Consider the following 22,869-nt stretch of genomic DNA (forward strand, 5'->3'; position numbering starts at 1 on the left):
TCTTCGCAAAGGTCCTGGGAAGTGAGTGTGGCTGGAATCCGCCAGCAGGGAAGCCGTAGGTGCTCATGCGTTGGACCAGGCTGGCTACGTTTCCGGAAGCACGGTCCCTCCGCAGCACAGGTTCCTCCTTGCCGTCTTCCGTGGTCTCTTTCTTAACCTCCGGGAAATGCACACAGGTTAAAATAAATCATAGGTTTCCAGGACTCCTTGCAACTTAAGCAGTCAGTCCTGGGAATTGCATGCAATTGCTTTATTAGCAGTCTGATGCCTCCATTATGGCTGCGCATGTCCTCCTCGACAGTTTAGTTTACCAGGGGTACACCGCAAACTTGTTAACCACATTATAAAACACAAAATGGGAACAACTATTCATACAATAAAAGCACAACATTTTTTGGCTGCCTTAAAAGTTCAAGCCCTTCTGTCACCTAAAAAAAGACCAACATCCTGTCTATAACAGCTCCTAGAGAAAAAAAAATATGTTACCAGGAGCCAGGGCACCGAGTCAATCATTGAAAGCAGCTCTCAGTTCCCCATCTTCAACAGCTGGATCAGCTGACCCCAGTTAAGTTCATCCATTACTTGGTACATTCATCTTTCACATATACTGTTCTCCTATTGTGCAAAGTTTTCTGCAAAGCATTTCGCTGGAAAAAGTGTTTTTTCCTTTGATTGACTGAATGTGTAACTTAATTATAAATTATCATCATCGACATATTAAACCATTCACAAAGTCACATCTTCGGTGTATAGTAGGGCTGGGCAGCATAACAAATGGGGTACCGATACATAAGAACATAAGAACTACACAAACGAGAGGAGGCCATTCGGCCCATCAAGCTCGCTTGGGGAGAACTAAACTAATAGCTCAGAGTCGTTAAAATCTTATCTAGCTCTGATTTAAAGGAGCCCAAGGATTCAGCTTGCACTACATTATCAGGAAGGCTATTCCATACTCTGACTACGCGCTGTGTAAAGAAGTGTTTCCTTAAATCCAGCTTGAAATGTTCTCCCGCTAATTTCCACCTATGGCCACGAGTTCGTGTATTTAAACTAATGGTGAAGTAACTATTTGGTTGAACAGCATCCAAACCTGTTAGAATCTTATATACCTGGATCATGTCCCCCCTCAGTCTCCTTTGCTTGAGACTGAACAGATTTAGCTCAAGTAACCGTTCCTCGTATGACATTCCTCTAAGACCAGGAATCATTTTTGTGGCCCTACGCTGCACCTTTTCTAAGGCCACAATGTCCTTTTTCAAATAAGATAAAGAATGAGACAATATCATTTTTAGATATATTTTCATTGTGGGCTAAAATGACGAGCCACAATTTTAATAAAGACCTATAGTACTCTTCCTTGTTTGTAAACATGGGAGTTTTGGTTGTGAATTCACAGCTAAAATCAAAATGTGCAGTTAATGTAACAGGGGAAGCTGATGGAGGGGAAAGGTGAGGAATCCTAAGTTGGTTCGCTTTGTTTTACAATAATGCCAGAGAGCTCGGAGATTAAAAATACCGTAATTTGCAATATTTGTTTTTATTTTATTGAAGGCTAATGCCTTAAAATGTGGATCTTTAACGTTAGTCTATTGGTGGACATATTGGAGTGAAACACTTCCATGATACATGTGCTTTATTCGACAACACAGATCGAGGAATAATTTCATCATCTTTATTTTGAGGAAATTTCATTTTACAGAAGCTCTTTGCAGTGTAAATTGCAGTGCTCTGTGTGTTTGCTGAAAATTTGCATGAATTGAAAAAATTCATGCAAAAAATTGCAAATTCAGGATTTTTTTAAATAGTTTTTATTTTTATTACTACCAGTGAAGAAAGGCACATATGTAATTACTTCGTAAGTTTTATATTGCATAAACAATTACATTGCAATATATTGCAGGTCTGGTCTTGTTCCAGATCTCTCCCAGTCAATTAGTTTTTCATAGCGCCATAGCTCCGTGTCTATTATTAATGGCTGGTTAGCATTTACCATCCGTGAATGAGCGGCCGTGATCGATTTCAACCTCTGGCACAATAAAATACATTGAGAGAAAAATGCGTAGTGTCCATTTCCAGGTGCCTACTTGTTTATTTTATGTAAACTACGTCCATTTGTGCTCTACATATTAAATGGCTCAACTTAACTTAAAATGGTCGACTTTCTGGTAAATGACATGATCGCTGTGCACATCATCTCCTCGGAGGGGGTCCTCGCTAAAACACGCATGGATGTGAACCGTGATGGCGTCACAGGATGTGTCATGGTCCATATGTAAACAAATCTGTTGATTTCTTGCAGAAAAGTCATAGTAAATTTGAAAAACTGCAAGCACATGCAAATATTGCAGTTTGCTTGATTTTCCATCAATTTCTGTGATTGCAGAATGGCGAAATCCTGGAGGGACAGTTATACTGAACAATAAATTTGTGGGCAAGGACATAAACTCTGCATTTTGTCGATCTATTTATTTGTCTTGATATGTACCATATTGCCTAGCCCCAATACACAGACGTATAAATATGTAGAAATATTACATTTCAGAAAAATCAGATATACTGGATCAAACGGGCAAATTATTGGAAATGCATCAACACAGCTTTAATAATCAAAGTACTATAATGATCAGCATAAATTGGCTTCAGGTTAAACAGAACAGCATACAGTTTCATATCCACAGTTTCATCATGATCACTAGCACTCCTGGCTCCACTCTACGCATGTTCTCAGTGACTACACTGCTAGGGCTGGACGATACAACCAAAATCTCATAACCCGATAACGACATATATCATAGCTGCACCTTGTATTGATGTTTTTTTTCTACTGATCAGTTGTGGAAGAATTGGACAAAAAACACGTAAATAAAAAAGAGCAAAGTCACAATTGTAACGCAATCCACAAACAGATGGCAAGTGAGACTCGCAAATATGCGAAACCCTTTTCACGTGTACAAATCGCTATATCAGCTATCGATATAATTTTAAACACAAAAATACACGTGTGGATAATGATGCATTTGAGATTTTTTCTAAAGATCAGCTGCAGTAAATGGAGCCCCTAAGAGGAAAGGGTGAGAAAATATTTTCTGAAGAGTTCCAACAACAGTTTTGTGTTCCGTTCCTAATAACTGTACTGTGTACGTTTAATCTCGCAACACTTTCCCGTCGCTAATAATGACTGGAAGTGAGAGTGACAGTGTTTGTATATGTGCACTTCATGTTCAACAGCCCAGCTGTCTTGCTTAAAGTCAGAGACGGTGAATGGACACAGTGCGATTATTAATAAATCCGTGTAAAACACATAATATTTAAGCTACATGGTGTGCATTGTCCCCCATAGTTTAATGCTTTAAGCACACTTTACAGGACATGTTTGTATTATTTAGGTTTATAATTTTGTCCATAGATAAATTCTATCTTTTGTACTTCAAATGGACACTGCGCAGTTATTAATGGTAATGGTCATTATCGTGGGCTCTCACAAAAGTCCATCACTTGCAAATAGCAAGTGAACAAGTGGGACTGTAAAACTATTGGGAGTGAACACAAAACAAAAAAAAAAAAAAAAAAGTTTTCCCACACAGACCCCCTAGTGGCTCCGTGGTGGTGTGAACTGGACAAAAATCCACAAATCAATAGGAGAGAAGTAACAAAATGTAATGTGATCCACAAACAGGACATGGTCCATAAATGTCCAAAAGACGTTTCACATGTAAAACATTGCTCGCCATTTTTTGTGGATATGGTTCTACACAACACAAATAACAATAATAAAAAAAAATGTGTGTGGATAAATGTGTGTGGATCATGGTACATATCTGTGGATTATCTTCTGTGGGTTACAAATAAATAGTCTAATAAAAAACTTCCTACAAGTGCCACATCCCATTTGGTGGTGGATTGCCCTGCACAACTGTCATCCAGATGATGAAAAAACGTTGCCGCAAACAGTGTATTTTGCGACACCGTGAAATAAATGATAGAGCACAACATGAAACATTAGATGTTTTTATTTCGTCATCCGATACATATCGTCTTATCGCACAGCTAGGGTTCTACCTGCCCTGGTTTTACTGGGATTACTCTCTTATTGAACAACTGTCCTGGAAAATTTATATTCTTTCCTGGAACATGAACTGTTCTGTTGTTTTGTGAAAATACATCAAATTTAGAATTTCATAGTTTCAAATAAAATCTCACTTGTTTTCCTTCTACCTCTATTCTTTCTTCTTCCCGGTTATGTTTATACATCCAATCCTGTGTCCATATATGGTTTAAAACTGGCGTAAAACACAGCAATGATTGGCCATGTCTATACTATTTTTGATTGGTAGTAGAAATATGAAGCTTACCTTATTACCTAGCAACTGCGTGGGCTGTCGATCCACATCAAAGAAAAAACGACAACTCAGAGGGGGTAAAGAGAAAAGAAAACCTTTCTGAATGGATATGGCACAACCAAAGAGATTTGAGGGATATTGCACAAAGCAGAATTACCCAGTTAGCTGGCTAAGCCAAACCTGAAAACTGTCCAATAGGAAGTGAGGTAAGCAACCTTCTTATTGGACAATCTATTTATTCGGCTTAAGATCTGGCTAATGGAAAAAGGTCGCTTTGTGGAATACCCCTATCTCCGTTCTCCACCACTCCTGTTTTGTGTCCATCCAAAATTTCAGTTAAATAAGAAGGAAAAGCAGCGACGGAAAATCATGCAAAAACAAAGCAGCACCAAAGTTTTGTATTAACCAAACGCAAAAATCTAAATAAATAGGACTTCTGTAGGCAGCAAAAAGGGAGGATAAATACACATAGAAAAGAGGTGACACATGTCAATGTTAGGTTGTCCAAATTCATTAAGTTAGAATCTACAGATTACCTGTCGTTGTTGACACACCACAGCACACAGTGCACAACAACGAAATTCTCTGCATTTAACCCATGTGACATACCCACAGTTTGTTTAGAATTTATTATAAGTATGAAATGTATTCATTGCTAAAGGGAGTATAACCTAGGGTTAGGTTTTATAATAGATTAGAATTAGACAATATATATTTACTCATTAAAGCAAAAAGTCTGATTTTACGGCAGAAAGGGAAAGCAGCAGACAAAGGAGTCCAGAGTGAGAGTCTCTGCATCAGGACAAATACACGCAAGAGTGGCAACAGAGATTCCTACTTCTATTAAAATGCTATTTTTGCAAAAGTGATTTAATCCCCCCCCCCCCCCCCCCCCAAAGAAAAAGTGTCCCGGTTTTTCACAAGTCAAATGTGGCAACTCTCTGCACAGCCCTATCCAAAGGCATGTAGTCATGTGAACACTCATGGCTAAATGATCCACAGTGTGCAACTGAGTGCATGTGTGTCCCCAAAAATCAACCTGTACCCCGTCTAGGGTGTTGTCTCCCCCCCCCCCCCCCCCCCGTGACCCTATATACTGGATCAGCGGTTGAAATGTCAGTTTACTGACATCTGTACAGAATGCAGATTTCAGACTATGGGCTACTCATGTAAACAAAAAACAAAGACCAACCCTATCACATGTGTCATAATAATACACCCAGAGTGTAATAAAAACCTAACAATCATTTGTGACATCTTAAGATGCAACCCAAGAATCTGCTGTCCCATACAGAACTATACTTCTCATAACCAGTGGTCACATTTAAATGTTATGTAGATTTTCTGGATCCAGAAAACTTTAGGGTACCTGAGGCAGAAGAAAATTCCTCTGTGGCAACTGTCTGCCTGCAATACAACTACCATTAAAGAGCTCAACATACCAGATATACATCAAGAGTCGCACACACTTTACCACGCACCATGAATCATACGCGTTTACATCAGCACTCAGTTTAAGAACTTTCTGTGCGAGCTTGGCCTTATTCTGCAATGCACTGCCAAAGGTAGGAATCAGTGTTCACTGACTGATTAATAGAAATCTGAAATTGATTTGAAGGAGCCTGCAGCAGTGCACACGCTCGGATATACATATACACACTTTTAGCAAGTCAATTTTTTTTTGTCCACCCGCGGTTTTCGTCTGACAAAAATGCCTACGCTATCAGAGGCTTGTTTGCAAACAAGGTCTGTAACACTTTCGACACCATCGGCACTCCCCCTGTGGGGGGGGGGAGGTAGGGCGAGTTTGACCACATTTGTCTATAAATACTGACCTAAGGAAACTGTCGGGAAAAAGGCCAGCATGACCAGACTCACCTCTTGCTCAGACATGGTTTTCTGCCTTGAGGAACAAAAAAAAAAAAAAAACACCACCACAATGTCCGGGTACAAAGTTCAACCCGATAAGCTCACTGCTTACTGGCTCCTTGAGGACAGCCTATCCCAGACTCTGACGTGTGCAGTGGAAAGCCACAAACTACCCACACATCCAACACACACATTCTGCACCAGCACACCCTAAGAAGCCATGTCCTTAGTCATACTTACACTTACCTGCTGACCACAGAAACTGGTCAGCCCCACAGAAGAGGACACGTGTGTCTCCTGCTTCATGTACAGTTTTACAGAAAACCCGTGTCCAACCCCTTGCACTACCTTCACAAAGTTGTCCGGGAAGAGGCCCGTCTTCCCATTGAGGGTCCCTTCCATCCATCCCTCCTCCTCCACCTTCCGGACATTCCTGATGACGTCTCCTGGGTGGAGAGTCAGCTCGTCGTCATGAAGGGCACAGTAATCGTACTCCACCACAACGTCCACTGCGGGGGAAGGGAGGATGATGTGAGGAAGCGAGGCCAATATTCTTGGCTTAATCCAGAAGTTAGACTGTTTGAATAGATGCTGAGCAGTACAATAACAGCATTGTAAGGAAAACTAAAGGATATGGAGAAAATATCTAATCACAGTTTCTGTGACCATGATTTAATTAGCGATAAAATCAGCTTCAGTTCAATACAGTGTGTAATTGACTTAAAACGTATGATGCCCCATTATCACATTACATCCAATCAAAATATTAACTGGACTATATTCTAATGCAAGGATGACAACTTGGATATGAATCATTTCACACAAAGTTACATTTTCCTTGGGTTTCACGTGTTTGCTGTTTGTGGGCGTATACGTAGTTGCCTTGGGCCACTTCTGTTTGGTGAGCATGACTTAGCACGCGAGGAATGCGGTACTTCTGACTGTCGAGAATGACTGTTACAGTTATTGAAGTCAATGAAGACGGCATGAGTTTGTAAAACTATTCTCATGAAACTGCTAAAGCCTAGATTAGGACGTGCTGTATAATGCATATCCTAAATTGCAGCCGTTGCAATTTGTTAATCATGTCGTATCAAACTGCAATTTTGATGTTAAATCGACAAATAGTTCGGCTCTGTGTTTATGACGTTTGCACAATATTATTATGTCGATCTTTTCCTTCTCACACCTCTCCTTGCATATTATGTGTTTTGTATGCGTATTTATTAATAATTGCACTGTGCTCATTCGCCGCAAGTGAGTAAGCAAGTCAGCTGACTACTGAAGTATACACGTATAAACACTGAAAAATATTACAAACAGTTAATGATATTACAGTCAGAAAACTGCATATAAAGCTAACTTTACTGCGATGTTGGAGTTAAGGTTTAAACCTGAACCCACTTTCTGGAATATTTCAGTATAGATCCGCATATCCCCACATACATCATCAAGCGAGGGAGGAATACCGAAAAGTGGTGTTGGGTTTAAACCTTAACTATGAAACCGTGGTAAAGTTAGCTTTATATTCAGTTTTCCGGCTATAATATCTTTCAACAAAATCAAGCAACACCTCTTAGTCTTACAGATTTCTTTAAAGGTGAATTTTAATTACTATTTCAAATCAGGGTTGTTACCTTTGGTCAGCTGACTTGCGTGGGATTTTCAATTCAACAAGTCTATACACGCATTTACATGTATGTAACAGTCTGATTACCTTGTAAATAACTGGTAGAGATTGCAAACTACCCCAACGTTTTTCATGTAGCTTATTTTAGGTTTATAATCAAATATAGATTTGCTGCAAGATTTCTTGCGTAAGCATGAGATTCTGAAAATGCAAGTGTCACTCCAGATGCGCGAGAGCTGGTAGCCCTGTTCAATGCTTGAGTGTGCACTTCATGTTCAATAGCCCAAGTGTCTAGCTTACATATGGCATATTACATATTTCCATCTCATTTATTCCTCTGTTATTATGTATAATAATGCAGAAGACAATAGGCAGATATAAACAGGAGACAGGAGAAGGTCATTGTGAGGTAGACGAGAGACAAAATCTGCCATAAGTATTTATTTCATATATTGCATGTGATGGAGATTATGGCTCCTAAAAAAAGCATTTAGCTCCTAAATATTTTGGGTTTAGGAACCAATGGCTCTTAAAGTCCCCTCCCCCTATTTGGAGCCCTGTGTACACACTTAGATCGAGCCATTTACAGCATGACACAGGGGACCAAAAGCAGGCCCTTGAAAAGGCACTCAATGCAATGTCTTCCACTAAGATCTAGCAAAAAACGTTGTCGTGAAACTGCTGAGTAATGCAAACTCACTTTGGGTAAGTCTGACAAATAAAGTGCATATTCATCGTAGCATAAGTTTCTACATAGAGCAGGTGTACTGGAAGACTTTTACATAACAGGGGTCTGTCCTGCTTACGAAGCATTATATATAGGTTAGTCAAAAAGGGCAGATCATGGCGTTGATTGGAGTAATACTGCTTTAAAAATGTATATTACAACTAATTTTGCGGGAGTGTGGATGACTACAAGCTTTATTTCTACTCTATTTTTGGAGGAGTTATTGAGGAACGGGGGGGGGGGGGGGGGTTGAGGAGGTGGTTTCCAAATTAACTGCATCTTGGTTTCACAACTGCAATCCACTCACCAAACCCAGAACAGTTACATTATTCTCTAACAAGAGGAGAATATTTAATAACAACCCTGAATTGGGTTCCGCTTGCATAAATAAGATCCACTAGGGCTGGGACATGTGCAATAATTTTGACATTGTGTCTTATTCAAATAACGTGTCATTCGTACTTGACAAGAACTATTATGAAATCTTAGCAATACAAGGGGTCATGAAATTCACCAAAACAGAGAAGTTTCACCAAATCATTTTTACTACGTTATAAAAACTCAGCAATCTTTGCAATTTTAATGACTTGCATTCAAAGATCATCTAGTATACGGGAAAAAAAAAAAAAAACACACACAAAGGATAAGTTTACCAATAATGAAATATTTACCAGTTTACCAGAATGAAAAATGCCAATGGAGAATGAGAAATTTACCAGTCAATGTCACGAAAATCGTATTTCACGTAAGGCAAAGCCAAAAAGAAAGCAAGAGACCTAATCAGCAAAGATCGCTATGGCTAATGCAATCAAAGTTTCACAACTGCAGACTGAGGAGGAAATAAAGAAGCTTCTTAACAGTTGCTTTTCGAGCGGAAATCAAATGGCTAAATAAGTTTAATTTCAACTGTGCCGTTATCAAACTCAGGACAGGGAAGCTTTATCAATGCAGAAGACTTACTAATGCCGAATGCATATAACTAAGAGCCACTGACACATGTGATATTATATGCAAAACAATAGATTCCAATATAGGTTGTGAAATGAGTAACATCAACTTCGGTCATAACTTTTAGATCTCTGCCAAGCAATAGAATACAGCGTCCCAACTGGTCTAACACAGAAATGTCCAGACTGATAACGAATACATTTTAATTGAGTCAAAAATATCACACTTGATTTTGCTACACTTGTATTTATACAGGGCGGCATGGTGGTGCAGTGGTTAGCACTGTTGCCTCACACCTCTGGGACCCCGGTTCAAGTCTCCGCCTGGGTCACGTGTGTGTAGTTTGCATGTTCTCCCCATGTCGTCATGGGGTTTCCTCCAGGTACTCCGATTTCCCCCCACAGTCCAAAGACATGCTGAGGCTAATTGGACTTGCTAAATTGCCCGTAGGAATGCATGTGTGAGTGAATGGTGTGTGAGTGTGCCCTGCGATGGGCTGGCCTCCCATCCTGGGTTGTTCCCTGCCTCATGCCCATTGCTTCCGAGATAGGCTTGCGACCCAGTAAGATAAGCGGTTTGGAAAATGGATGGATGTATTTATACATCACATTTTATTTTTAGTTTAACCTTTTTTTTTTAACAACTGCTTCTCTAATTATGCTGTTGGTGGCCATAGCTTCATGAAGTACAGGGCATTGGGCATTTTGGATCCTATCCAGAATGCTAGTTCATTACAGCGCCCACACGCAAATTACCCCAGCGGCCGTCCTTAGGGCTGCTGGAGGAAACGGGATCAATTTGAACTGTGTTTAGTCAGCAGAAATTCTCAAACTAAACAGACCAGACACACAGCGCCATCAGCTGGAGAAGGTCACATGGATGCACTTCTATGTTTGAAAAAATAGTCAGTAGGTTGCTGATTGAGTGTAGAATGTTTTACTTTTTCTAAGTTCAATTAACTTACTGTCATTTGTTGCCCTACCCAAAGCACACGCAAAGTGATTCTATTGTTATACTTTCGCATTTTCAATTAAAGAAATACAATTTATAAACCACCTCAAAACATATGATAAGAGGTCTAGAGCAAGATACAAACGCTCACAATTTCATGTAGCAGTTCCAGAAGATGAAATCATGATACCCAGCGCGAGCCACTGCTAGAAGTACAGTCTGTTCAGCTCTCAATTACATTACTGTTACAGGACTAAATTTTTCATTTCACAAATAACACTACAAGAAATCAAATGTTTATATTTACTGCAGACGCACCATTGGCAATAAGACTGGGTGCAGAGACGTGATTATACAATCACCATGGCTTTAGATGACGCACGTAAACATTTAACCAAAGATATTGTGGATAAACTTTACTTCAGTGCTCATCACTTCCATGATACAACAAAACTAAATTTAATAAAAATATAAATTTGGATTCGCGGGATTTATACACATTGCTAACTTAGGGCCGTCGCAATGTGCCTCTCACTAATATATTGGCCGTACTATTAATCTGCTTACCAAATTGTGGGAGTAAGTAAATGTCCATAGAGTTCCAAGAAGTCGATGTCAGGACAAATGTTTATGTCTGTCAAGGCCCTAGTGATTATTGTGCATGCGCTACATAACCATGATGTGATATTGAGCAACCCTACTAAAATACTGAAGAGTTCAAGAGGAATAGCATACAGTAATGTTTAATAGCCTGTGCCTTGCGCAGTTAAGGTCAATTTCTGTATTTTTAACTAACACAATCCTAACAACACTTCCCTGGCTTGTGGGCTACTCAATTTATTTCCATACCAAATGAGTCACTTGTGGCTATAAAAGCACATTTTAAAAGTACAAATGTAGCCTAAAGAAAGCCTGAAAGATATTTGAAAAATTCACATTGCTACATTTGAAATCTTTGTGAAATATTAAAATATTTATAAAAATGTATCCAAAATAAAACTACAAAAAAAAGAAAAAACTGAAATTGACCAATTCTAACCAATCCTTGTTGGCAAAGGCAAATCAGTAGTTCATGTTCTGCTTAAATAGTGTCTACTGGAAGATTAAGTTAACTTTACTTAAAATAGCTAAGAACAAAACTTCACAGAACACGAATTAAGAAAAATCAATGACAACCATGACAACCTGAATGTATATATAAAATTAACAGCTGCAGTATAATCAGGGTCTGTTACACTTTCTGTGGTGCATCATCTCCATTGAATGCATAATATTTCCACAGAGCGAAAGACAAATGTCCCTGGGGATTAATTTTAGTTAAATTTCTTACAAATGCACCACACTGAGTGAGCAAGGATGAAAACGATTATGACTTTGAAAGTGCATGCAGATCACGGGCAAAAACAGCAGAGAAACGAATAAACCCCAATCCTGTCAGAGAATGGAAAAATGACAGATAATTATGCTGCTTCTCTACGTTGAAAGGAGCCAGTTGAGGTGGTTTGGACACCTGGCGCGGACGCCTCCTGGGCAGCTACCTGGAGAGGTTTTCCTTGCATGTCCTACAGGGAAGAGGTCCCAAGGCAGACCCAGGACACGCTGAAGCGACTATATCTCTCGGTTGGCCTGGGAACATCTTGGCATCCCCCCCCCGAAGAGCTGGTAGAGGTACCAGGGGAGAGGGAGGTCTGGGTCTCTCTCCTGAAGCTGCTACCCTCGCAACCCGAACAAGCAGAAGGGTAATGGATGAATGGATGGATAAATATTTTAAAAACCTAATTATTTGATTTTATACTTGAATAAGGGTGGCATGGTGGTGCAGTGGTTAACAATGTTGCCTCACACCTCTGGGACCCAGGTTCAAGTCTCCGCCTGGGTTACATGTGTGTGGAGTTTGCATGTTCTCCCCATGTCATCGTGGGGTTTCCTCTGGGTACTCCGGTTTCCCCCCACAGTCCAAAAACATGCTGAGGCTAATTGGAGTTACTAAATTGCCCATAGGTGTGTGTGTGATTGTGAATGGTGCCCATTGCTTCCGGGATAGGCTCCGGACCCCCCACCACCCAGTAGGATAAGCGGTTTGGAAAATGGATGGATGGATCTTCTTGAATATTCTAATATTTGACAATACTGACTCATCCCTACCTCATTAGCACACACGGAGGTTGCATTAGTAACTGAGAAACAATATAGATATCCCTCCAGTTTCGGTTGTTCCGGACAAATTGACAACACCTGCCTCACACCCACGAACGATGTGCAATGTCCCTGAAATCTGTTGTTCCACTATACAGTGATAAAGTTTTTCTGCCGCAACCTTGCCCTCTCACACTGGTCAACAAACTTTGCCACTCCAAGCACCAGTGCACAACCTTTAAGGCGGCTGCATACTTCAAATCGACAAAATCAATGTTGTCTTAGCAATACATCATATAAGCAGTACGGAAGTAACGATGCACTCAGCTCATGACTCAATACACTTAATGAAATTTCCAACAAATGAAATTTCATATCCGATATCTTAAAATTGCTTGGACACACCTCCTCTTCAATCAGATTGGTGATCCCTCTGAACCAATCATGTTTTGTACTCAAAATATATTTTTGTGTAAGTAAAACGCCCAAAAGCAATTTACTTTGCAGTGCAATGAAGACTGACAGTGGAGCTGTCATGCCAAATCTCGGTAAAGTTTCCAGTAGACCTTTAGCGTTGCAGCTAGAGTTCACAGCAATAAAATACGATTACAAAAGTTTAAGTGTATGATTAAGAGATTTACTGTAAAGTTAAATGCAGACAGACTTTTAGATTATTAATATATATTTGGCTGAATGACGATATGTTTCAATCACTTATAACCATATAATTAGCTCCAAAGCGATGATTGTACTTCACGACATATGTTTAAAAAATTTTTTAAAGTGTGTTAATCATTCAAAAGATCTTTTGCGTAACAGTATTACTCTTATTAGATTATTAACACATTTGCCTAGATAGCGAGGCTTGTGTTGCCTAGATAGGAATTTTTTTTTCCTATTATAGCCACGAGCGAAATATACATTGACAAATCTTTTTTATTCTGTCACTGAACACAAAACTGAGCAAGCTTTGGAAATTGTAATTATGGTTCTTTTACAAAATTCTCTTTTCCCTTTTCTCTTCCCCTTAACTTTTCCCAAAATCCTCCAGCCTTAAAACATATAATATTTTTTTAAATTATTAAATATTATTATATATGGTTATGGTCCATATATGAGATGCAGCCATGTGACTGGATTAATATTTGTTTTAGCAGCGATTATTTTGACACTCGAATTGTAGGAAGTAAATTAAGGAAAAAAATAGTTAAGTGAACGTGATAAGAGAGGCTAGACTTCTACAAAAAGCTAAATGGCTCGTATCCATGGCTAACCTCGCATTATTAAGCGTCTGTCAAACCCAAATGTCTTCTTTTGTCCTCTGATGCAATTGCCTTACAGTCATTCTGTGTACAGATATTTGTGTTATGCTTTGCAATACTGACAGATGACTGCATTTTCAAACACTTAATGTGCAGGGCTTCCACAGAACTGATGCTCTTTATTTAGACCATCATCCTACAGCCATCTTAGCAAGAAGAAAAATTTTAAATCAATGCTTTTTAGTATTCAAGTAATCGAGTTTAATTGCAAGTTATTGCGACAGCTCTAGTGTATTCTTGTATTTATTTTGTGAATAGTAAATGTCATAACTGTGTAACATTTGATGTGGAATGCATATGTTTTGTTCGCGTGTAACAGTGTTGTGTAAATTGTTGGCCTCACAGTTTGTGGCCCCGATAATAGCCTGTGCTGGTCTAAAGTTAAGAGAGAACTTCTTTGTAAAAAAGAGAGAGATGGCATCTTGTTTATTAAAATGACTCAAACTCACCACAATAGGCTTATTTGCACTCTGTCTGTGGGTCTGCTAAATCGAAAACGTTCTGCACCCATTAGGGTCGCGGTGTGACATACAACGAACAGGATGCTGTCATTTTAAGTACGCGACAGATTATTCTTGCCGACATATTTGATTTTGCTGTGTCTGGATGAAAGTGTGCGCGTCTCATATGGTATGATTCACATAAAATGTACAAATCAGAGGTGATTTATGCACCTGGTTAATAAGAGACGTCAGAGGAGAAAGGCCAGAGTGATTAAAGGTATCAGAAAAACACACTTTTTTTTTTAAATAATAAACTGGTACAACGGTAGTGTGCAGAATGGCTTGCCTGAATGCACATCTGAACTTAGTGGTTATATCCAGAAATAGCAAGGTGTACCTAATAAAATGCCCGAGTGTATATTGTGCCAACTACGTTCCTTCACTTTGATGATCTTTCCAATCTAGATATCCATTGTTTGACCTCTACAGCTAAGACTTCAGTTGCTTTCCAGAGAGCAAGAAGGCTGAAACCACAACTGAACAAAGGCTGGTTTGATGGGGATGTTAAGGGAAACTCAGGATGGAAACACAGATCCACTGCAGTACAACCACAGAAGAAACAAGACACACAGCAACCAAGGTTGAGAATGCTGCTAGGAGCTGTAAAAATAACTGCATAGAGCCGAGAGGACATCACAAAAGCAGTGTACAGCAAAAGTCGGAACTGCCACATAGTTTAAATTTGTTAATATCTGAATCTGACAATACAGTGTTTTCAAGAATAACAAGTTTCTCATACTTAAATTCTTTTATACACATAATGATTATTCTATTGTTATTTTAACACATTATTTTGCCACACTGCTGTCAGCTGACTACTAGAGTATGCCGCTCTGCAGGTATGAAATAATGCTTTTCTTATTTTTCATTTAGTGTAGAGGAACTTAAGACCTATTACAGTCCTATTTATAGCCTGTGCAAAAGTCCTTTTAAAAACCTTACACTTTGTCTCTATTCAAAATCTCGAGACCAACATATTTCCTGTGCATAATACATTTAGTTACACAAAGCAAAACTTACCGCTCAGATCTCATGGGAATTAAACCAGAATTTTATATTTCTGAAGTCTGCCACGTTACCTTCAGTTACAAATGAGAGCGCAACACTTCCCCGAAAAAGGAGGACAGCAGTACCACCCTTGTAATTTAATGGACCTCAAGGGATTTCACCAGATACTGATGGAGCCAAGTAACGTCAGAGAAAACATTTTCTATCTGCGACGGGCTACATTTTATCCCTCTCGCCTGCACATCCTCACACCTTCCTCTACATGCTTAAGCACGCCTGTATGCGTCAGCCAACAGAACACAAAAATTACTGCATATGCTTCAAAGCTAAGTTTAAATATAAAATAAAGATGTATGCAAGACAAATCTAGCACTGTTACTCCCTACATATTTACAGAGAAGGTGAGAAGCCAGGGACTTTTTAAGAGGAATACAGAAACACGTCATATCTTCATGCCAGGCATGTAAAAATACAAACCTGAACAGAAACCGTGTTACGCAATCAGAAACCAAAGTGTTCCTGGCCAAAGCAGGCAACGTTCACATGTAGTCCATCATACATGTAAACGGCCGCAGAAAGAATTACATTTCCCTAACATGGGGAGGGGGCGGAGGATACATTTCACCCAACATTAGTGCAACATTCACGTGTAGCTGGAAGGCACTTTAATCTGAACAAGCTATGGAGTTCCAGGTCTGGATCAGGTGCCAGCTCACCAGCAGGTTGGCAGGTCCAGATCACCCTGCATTAACTGCCACACCATGGGGCATCCTGACCAAGACCAAAACAAAACACACAATCTAGTTACACACTCCACAGGAAGTTCAGGCCATATGCCAGGAGATGTGCTTAATTCACACACAGTTCAAGATCATTTTGGCAGGGACCCTCCCCAACAGTTTGCAAACGCATTAAAAACATTGGTATATTCATATATCTGAACTAAAAGACAGAAATCTTACCTTAAACAAGAATTCTAGACTCAGGGTTTCCGCTGGTAACATTTCTCTGTGGCAGCGCAACATATCAAAACCTTTGCTGCCACAGCAAAAAAACAAACAAATCAATAAGTAAATAAATAAAAAAGGACAAGCTATCCAATCAGTGATCTATTCCAATGCCTCGATTACCTGCTCAGAAAGCCGGAATCCCTAAGCCCCCCACCACATGCATGCATTACGGAATTCAGTTAGGTAATGGCACTAAAAGGCTACATTACGTCATAATTTAGCAGACATTCTAATAAATGTTGACCACATTAGCTTACTTTGCTATTTTCCAAGGAAAGTAAAAACATACAAGGTAGGTAAACAGAGCAGGCATTTAGAGACGTGGGGGTGATTGCACCTTTCTCCTCGCTCTCTTGTATCCCATTCACATACACACAGAGAAACCTGCTACTATATTGCTTTTTACCGTTATGGTGTCACCTGAGAATGGAAGCAGAACTGTGAAGTTCACCCATTAACCAATTCCCTGGCGACCAAGTAACATTAGCTGTAACTTTCTGACGTAGCTCCGGTGTGAATGTGAAACCGTAACAGATTACGGTGTTTGAGGTGATCAGGGGGCGTGAGGTGGACTTTTACCCGATACATTATCAGGTTTCATATGCGAAAGGGGGTCACACCAAAAGAGAGACACTTCCCACAACAAACCCACTAAAGCTGACTGAGTCACGTACACAGTTAGGCTGTGTACAGTGCAGTTAGACTGTTAAGTTGAGTGAAGCACTGGAGACAGGCAAACTGCTGAGGACTTCATTTAGCAACCGCAGAACAAATAAAGTTATAACTGTCATTGAAAAACAACTAGCCTAATTCATACAATTGTTTGATTACCATCATAGACAGAGAGGGAACATGCCATCACTAAACACACACACACCCCTCAGTCACATTACACCCACACCAAACTTGCTTGATCCACAGGAAATAGAGCCTCATACAAAAGCACCATAATTTAGACAAACAAGACCACAAATTTGACAATGACATATGAATCATTTTACAGGCAAATCGTGCAAAATCCACATCTGTCAGTAGGCTGACCTCGTGTCTTACAGATTCCCAGCTCATTCAAAAAGTAAATAAAGCCCACCAAAAGATAAGGTAATTGCTTCTCCTTTAGGGAAATCTTGGCAAGAGGTTATCACCACATAGTATAATTTTGAAGTAGCAATGTTATTTGTTTTGCAATTGTGCGGAAAACCAGATTGTATACCTTCTATGTTGCAGTAATTTTGTAGAACTTCCAAAAGCCATGATATTTTTTGGAATTTGTTCATTTCAGGTTAGTGATTTTAGTGATTAATTGTCATTGTTGACACACCACGAAATGTGTTCTCTGCATTTAACCCATATGTGACAATGTGACATAGCAGGGCACAGCTAATTCAGCGCCCGGGTATCACAGTATTGTTTTACCATTTGGTTAAAATAAAATGTATCTATGCAAAAAACAGACTGGCATTTACCATTCGAAAGGGCCAGTCATTCATGCGGATTGTCTTGCGCTTCTACCCACTCATCGTAGAGCTATGCATGCAACAATGGAGATCGAACTGAGGACGTGGTCATCAACACGAAGAGGCCTAAGGCATTTAACCAGAATTTCAGTAATCAGCTGCATGAACGGTAAAATACTGCATATATACAAAAGTACTGCAGAACAAGCTAGTTTGTAAATACCTGCATGTCTGTATACCAACATAGCTGTAAACTTACTAAAGACAGAGTCAGTATAAAGTACTACTTCTGAACTTGTTAACAGGCACATTCTTTAAATAAGCTCATATCTAAAAATAGTATTAGGTTTGGCCTGCATTTTTGCTAAATCTGATCTGCAGTGCCTGCACGTGCTGCAGTAGGAGGAACAATGATTAAAAGACTTAGAACCATGCCACACAAATGAAAGCTCTCTGGACTATTCACACACGGTGTGTAACGAACAAGGGAAAAAGAAGAAAACCACCGCGTGTGACTAAAGAATTTCAGAGTAACACCATACAAACACATGAACTGGCAGGAATGCTGACAGCACCACTACTGACGTCAAGATGGGGAAACCCCATTTTCCAGAAACAAGGTGTTTCAAGGTGTACGAACAGGTGATGAACCATACTAAAAGTTACAAATCATCCAGAAGTCATCAGAAATTCCTCATTTATAGTTGTGTAGTTCCTTTTTAAAATCCTACTTGTTTTTGCCTCCTTGTGATGGGGAAGGTAAGCTTTCAAAGAGATTGCAGTGCAGGAGAAACACATGGGGATGGTATGCTGAAAGGCTCAAGCACATATCTATCCTCCACTGAGACACAAGGCATTTTAAGTCAACTGATTATAGCATCATGGCTGCTCCTGCGCACCCAAAGCACATAGAAGCATTCTTAAAGCAGCAAAGACTTAGTCTGAACATGCATTAGATCTGCACAGTCATTAGATTTTACTAATTGCTGCCAAAACTACAGACAATTAATGACTCATTAATACTCTTGGTCTACACCGTGAGCAAACTACTCGACGGGACAAACAATAAGGATATTTTCCAGGAAGTTATTGTGAAAGAGGGTAAATCTCAGCTCGGGGTGGAAAGGGTTAGCAACTGGAGACTGTGGTCACCAACACCTTTGGGAGAGGCTCTTTACATTCTCGAAATATTTAGATATTCAAAAGAGCAAAAAAAGGTTTAAGTATGAATATAGGACTCTAGCAGAATGTGCATTCCTAAAGAAAAGAGTAAGAATTCATGCCAGTCCCAACTGTAATTGTAGTGAACAGAATCAAACTAACGCGATTAATTCTGTTTTGCAAGGACCTCTTAATTAGTTCTACCCACTTCCCACAGCAAAAATGGCACAACTTGCAGTTTCACGCCTAAGCAAATTAAAGGGTTCAACACTTGCCAGGAAGATGAAGGAGGCCCTTTCCTTAAACTGCTGTGCCTCTCTGAAGACTTGGACCTATAGCTATCAGGCCATTTTTCTTCAATCCACTTCCTTGACCGCCAAACAGAACAAAATAAAGATACTTTAATAATCCCCATGGCGAAATTCTCTTGTCACCTATCCCAGTGTTTCCCAACCCAGTCCTTGGGGAACCCCGGCAGTCCATGTTTTTGCTCCCTCCCAGCTCCCAATCAAAACAGACCAGACACTAACACTGATCATAGGTCCTGGCATATAGTCCCACTCAGCCAAACCTCAATTGCATGGAGCATGAATAGCAGCAGGCAATGTATTAGCTGCACTAATGAACAGTTAAAAATGTTCCTAAATCTGAATGGCTCAAGTAAAAGACACACAAAAATAAGTAAGTTTAAGTCTAAATAAGTCCAATATAATGTCTTTTAATCAATATTTTTCTTAAAAAGATCGGCTATAAACACTAAATGTATCAGGCCAAGGTACCAAAAAAAAAATGGAGCAGGATATGCCTAGTTTTCGCATTTTCATGATATTTTATTTTTATATTTCATAGTTATGTTCTTTCTGTATTTTACTATGTAAGCAGTATTTGTTAACTTTCTAAACTGGAAAGCACTTTAGATGTTCACCTGTTTTTAAAATAACAGACTTGACTAGTACTGAGTACTTAATAGCTCTTAAAATTTAATAGCGCTAATAAAAATTTCAAAGGATTAACGTTTCAAAGAGCTTCATATAAATTTGACAAGTCCTCCCCACTGCTAGATGGCAGTGTGACTGCACATCATTACTTTTCTTTGCAATAGATGTGGTTTCCATCAAGACCTGTAGCCAGGACTGTTATTCCCAGTTTATAGTCATTCCTTTAGCTCCTACTTTGCTGAGCTTCCTTAAACAGCGCCTGTATGGCTTTCAAGCCTTCAACCTGCCCTCTTGACCTAGTTAGCCAACTAGGTCCTGTTCTGCTTTTGTTTCCATCGTCCCTGCCCTTACTGTTGCAAGTGGAAGACAAAACACCTGGGAATTGGTGTTGCAGCTCAGGGAGATGCCGATCACCATAAAACTATACCTAGGAAATTAAATGTAAGGTGAACCTACACATTCCATCCATCTGGAGTCAGACGGCCAACTTAGATGGTGAAAAGGTAAATGGAAATATTATTCAAACCCAATAGTTTTTCACCCACTGAGAAAGGTTAAGATCTACTCCCTTTAACCTTCTTCTATTAAGTATCCCTACTGCCCAATTAACCTGTTTTATACATCATTTTCACACACTCCAGGACAGCAGGCAATCATCTAAAGCTCAATGCAAGGGAGAACGGAGATGAGGAAGACATTTCCAAATGGCCAAAGATGATTAGATGGGAGAAGAAAAAACGTGACTGCAGCTAAGGGATGTCACTACCAGAGGTGGAAATTTCAGGTCCAGAAAGTAAAAATCCAGTCCAAGATTTTGATTCAACTAACCAGTTGAGTATAAAGAGTCACAGTCACAGAGTACTCAGCTGGTTGGTTGAAAGTAAATCATGGTCTGGATTTTTAATTTCTGGATCTGAAATTTCCACCTCTGGTCACTACTTCCTGGCAGTTACCAATGACCAGTGACACCATGACATTAACACCTGGGGGGGGGGTTTACCCCCAACACTAATGATATTAACATGCTTTTCTTGTACTACAACCTTTTTCACCTCCCTCTGTGATGACACTGAGTGATATGAGAAAGTCACTCCTTACATGGTCAATCTATTTCTCACATCTTAAACAGCAAGTAAAACATGATCACATCCCCTCAACGTTTTAGTTCAAAACGAGACCCTGAGTATCGAAGAGGTTTCAACTCAATCTCTCTGGGTTGTACTTAGGCAGACCTACTATCTCCGGGTCTTATTAGGCAGACCTAAACTAAGCCAACCAGTCAAGCATGACAAACAAAATAACATTTAGTCAATAACCATGACGAATGACGTTTAGTGTCACCATCAGCCAGATTTCTTTCGAATGCGGTCAACACTCTCAATTTCAGAAACGTTAAGGTGCACTTCCCCTGAAATGATTTCCAATAAGAGGAAAGACTACCATTACTATCAAAAAATAAAAATAAAAAATAAAAAAAGATTTGGAAGACTTGGGACAATTTCGCCAAACTTGGACTTCAATCGTGCATCAAAACATGCCGAAATATTCATGTCAGGAAGGCGAAACGGGCGGATAGGCGGAGGCACGCCTGACTGCCGTTAACGGGACGAGGTGGGAGCGGGGAGACGCACGGCGACTCCCCACCACCGCAAAGAACAGCAATCTTCGCCGCCATCCCAAAACACACAACAGCATTCTCACAGGAACCATCTGGGTTTAATCCCAGGGTAAATATCTCCCTCGGCCAAGTAAGCAGCCTAGCTCACCTAAAACCCGCACCAAGGAGCATTTTCCCCCCTCAGCAGAATATCCGGGTACTGCGCCGTGACAAGTTGGTAAGTTAGCTGCCGGGCTACGGCTGCTCGGAACCGACTCAGAAGTCGGCTAACTAGTCACACCGACTTGGTTAAGTTAGGAAACAGCGGCGGACGAACGCTGGGCCACGGCGGAACTTACCCATACTGTACTCAAAGGCGGGACCCCTCGTTTCTCGTGCCTGGAAGCTGCTATCGCCTGGCAGCCAGTTAGCCAGCTACTCAGTCGGCGTGTGATTTCTGACTGGCTGATTTTTGTTCATTAACCGCTCTCGGCTATCGTGCTAGTCTCAAACTAAAGCCATTCGCCCGCCTCCGAAGTATATCCACGTACACGCCGCCGGAGCGCTGCTTTTTCTTCCTCTACTCGACCGCTCTTGGGCGCGCTGCAAATTACCATGGAAGTTATCCCAAAGTCCCCACCTTCCCAGACTTGCTTTAAACTCCCACTGCCACACATATACAAAACGAAGACGATGAAACCCCGCGATATTTCAAAGGGACAATCCCGCGAGAACGTATCCTTGGAATATTGCTGATTTAGAGCTGCGTCCTCCTGGGACGCGCAGTCAGGTGCCAGGCGACAAACTTGAAGGGAAACACGAAGAGTATTGATTTGTGTTGTATCGATGAAAAGGAAATCAATACAAATAGTTAAGGTATTTGTTACATATGGAATGCATATTAATAAGAAAAAACAGTAAGATTTAAATAAACATTTTACATACATAACATTAAGAACCCAAAAAGCAAAAACCACTTCATCACCGATTTTGTGTTACATGAAAACCTCTATTTTGTATGCAATTCTACCAGAACTTTCGCCAGTTAAGCAATGCATATTTAAATATGTAAATGTTTCAAATAATAAAAGTTAACTATTGAAACGTGCAAATGCAGAAATCTGCAAATTTGTACAGCCTGTAGGCTTACAACTACATATATGGAATTATTTTTCTTTTTCCACTATCTTTTCTGTTTATTAAATACAGCTGCTAAACTGGAAATTTGCATCGCCTTATCTGCTGCATATCTAAAACCACACGATAAAA

The 22,869-nt window shown here is 40.0% G+C and overlaps 1 protein-coding gene across 2 annotated transcripts in view; it reads right to left on the reverse strand.

Annotated features, from left to right (window-relative positions):
- The window catches only part of LOC125727718 (CD2-associated protein), a 45,890-nt gene extending 23,597 nt beyond the window's left edge, over positions 1–22,293 (reverse strand). The window contains exons 1-3 of one of the 2 annotated variants that reach the window (XM_049004631.1): positions 21,960–22,293; positions 6,561–6,721; positions 1–151 (exon numbers count right to left, since the gene is read on the reverse strand). In XM_049004631.1, coding sequence (XP_048860588.1) covers positions 1–151; positions 6,561–6,721; positions 21,960–21,963 — 316 coding nt within the window. In that variant the 5' untranslated portion in view covers positions 21,964–22,293. Of the gene's footprint in view, positions 158–6,560; positions 6,722–21,959 lie in introns of both variants that reach the window. The other variant, XM_049004629.1, reaches the window with a different exon arrangement.
- Between the last annotated feature and the right edge of the window lie 576 nt (positions 22,294–22,869).

This window comes from Brienomyrus brachyistius, unplaced genomic scaffold (assembly GCF_023856365.1).
Source record: "Brienomyrus brachyistius isolate T26 unplaced genomic scaffold, BBRACH_0.4 scaffold113, whole genome shotgun sequence".
Classification (NCBI taxonomy): Eukaryota; Metazoa; Chordata; class Actinopteri; order Osteoglossiformes; family Mormyridae; genus Brienomyrus; species Brienomyrus brachyistius.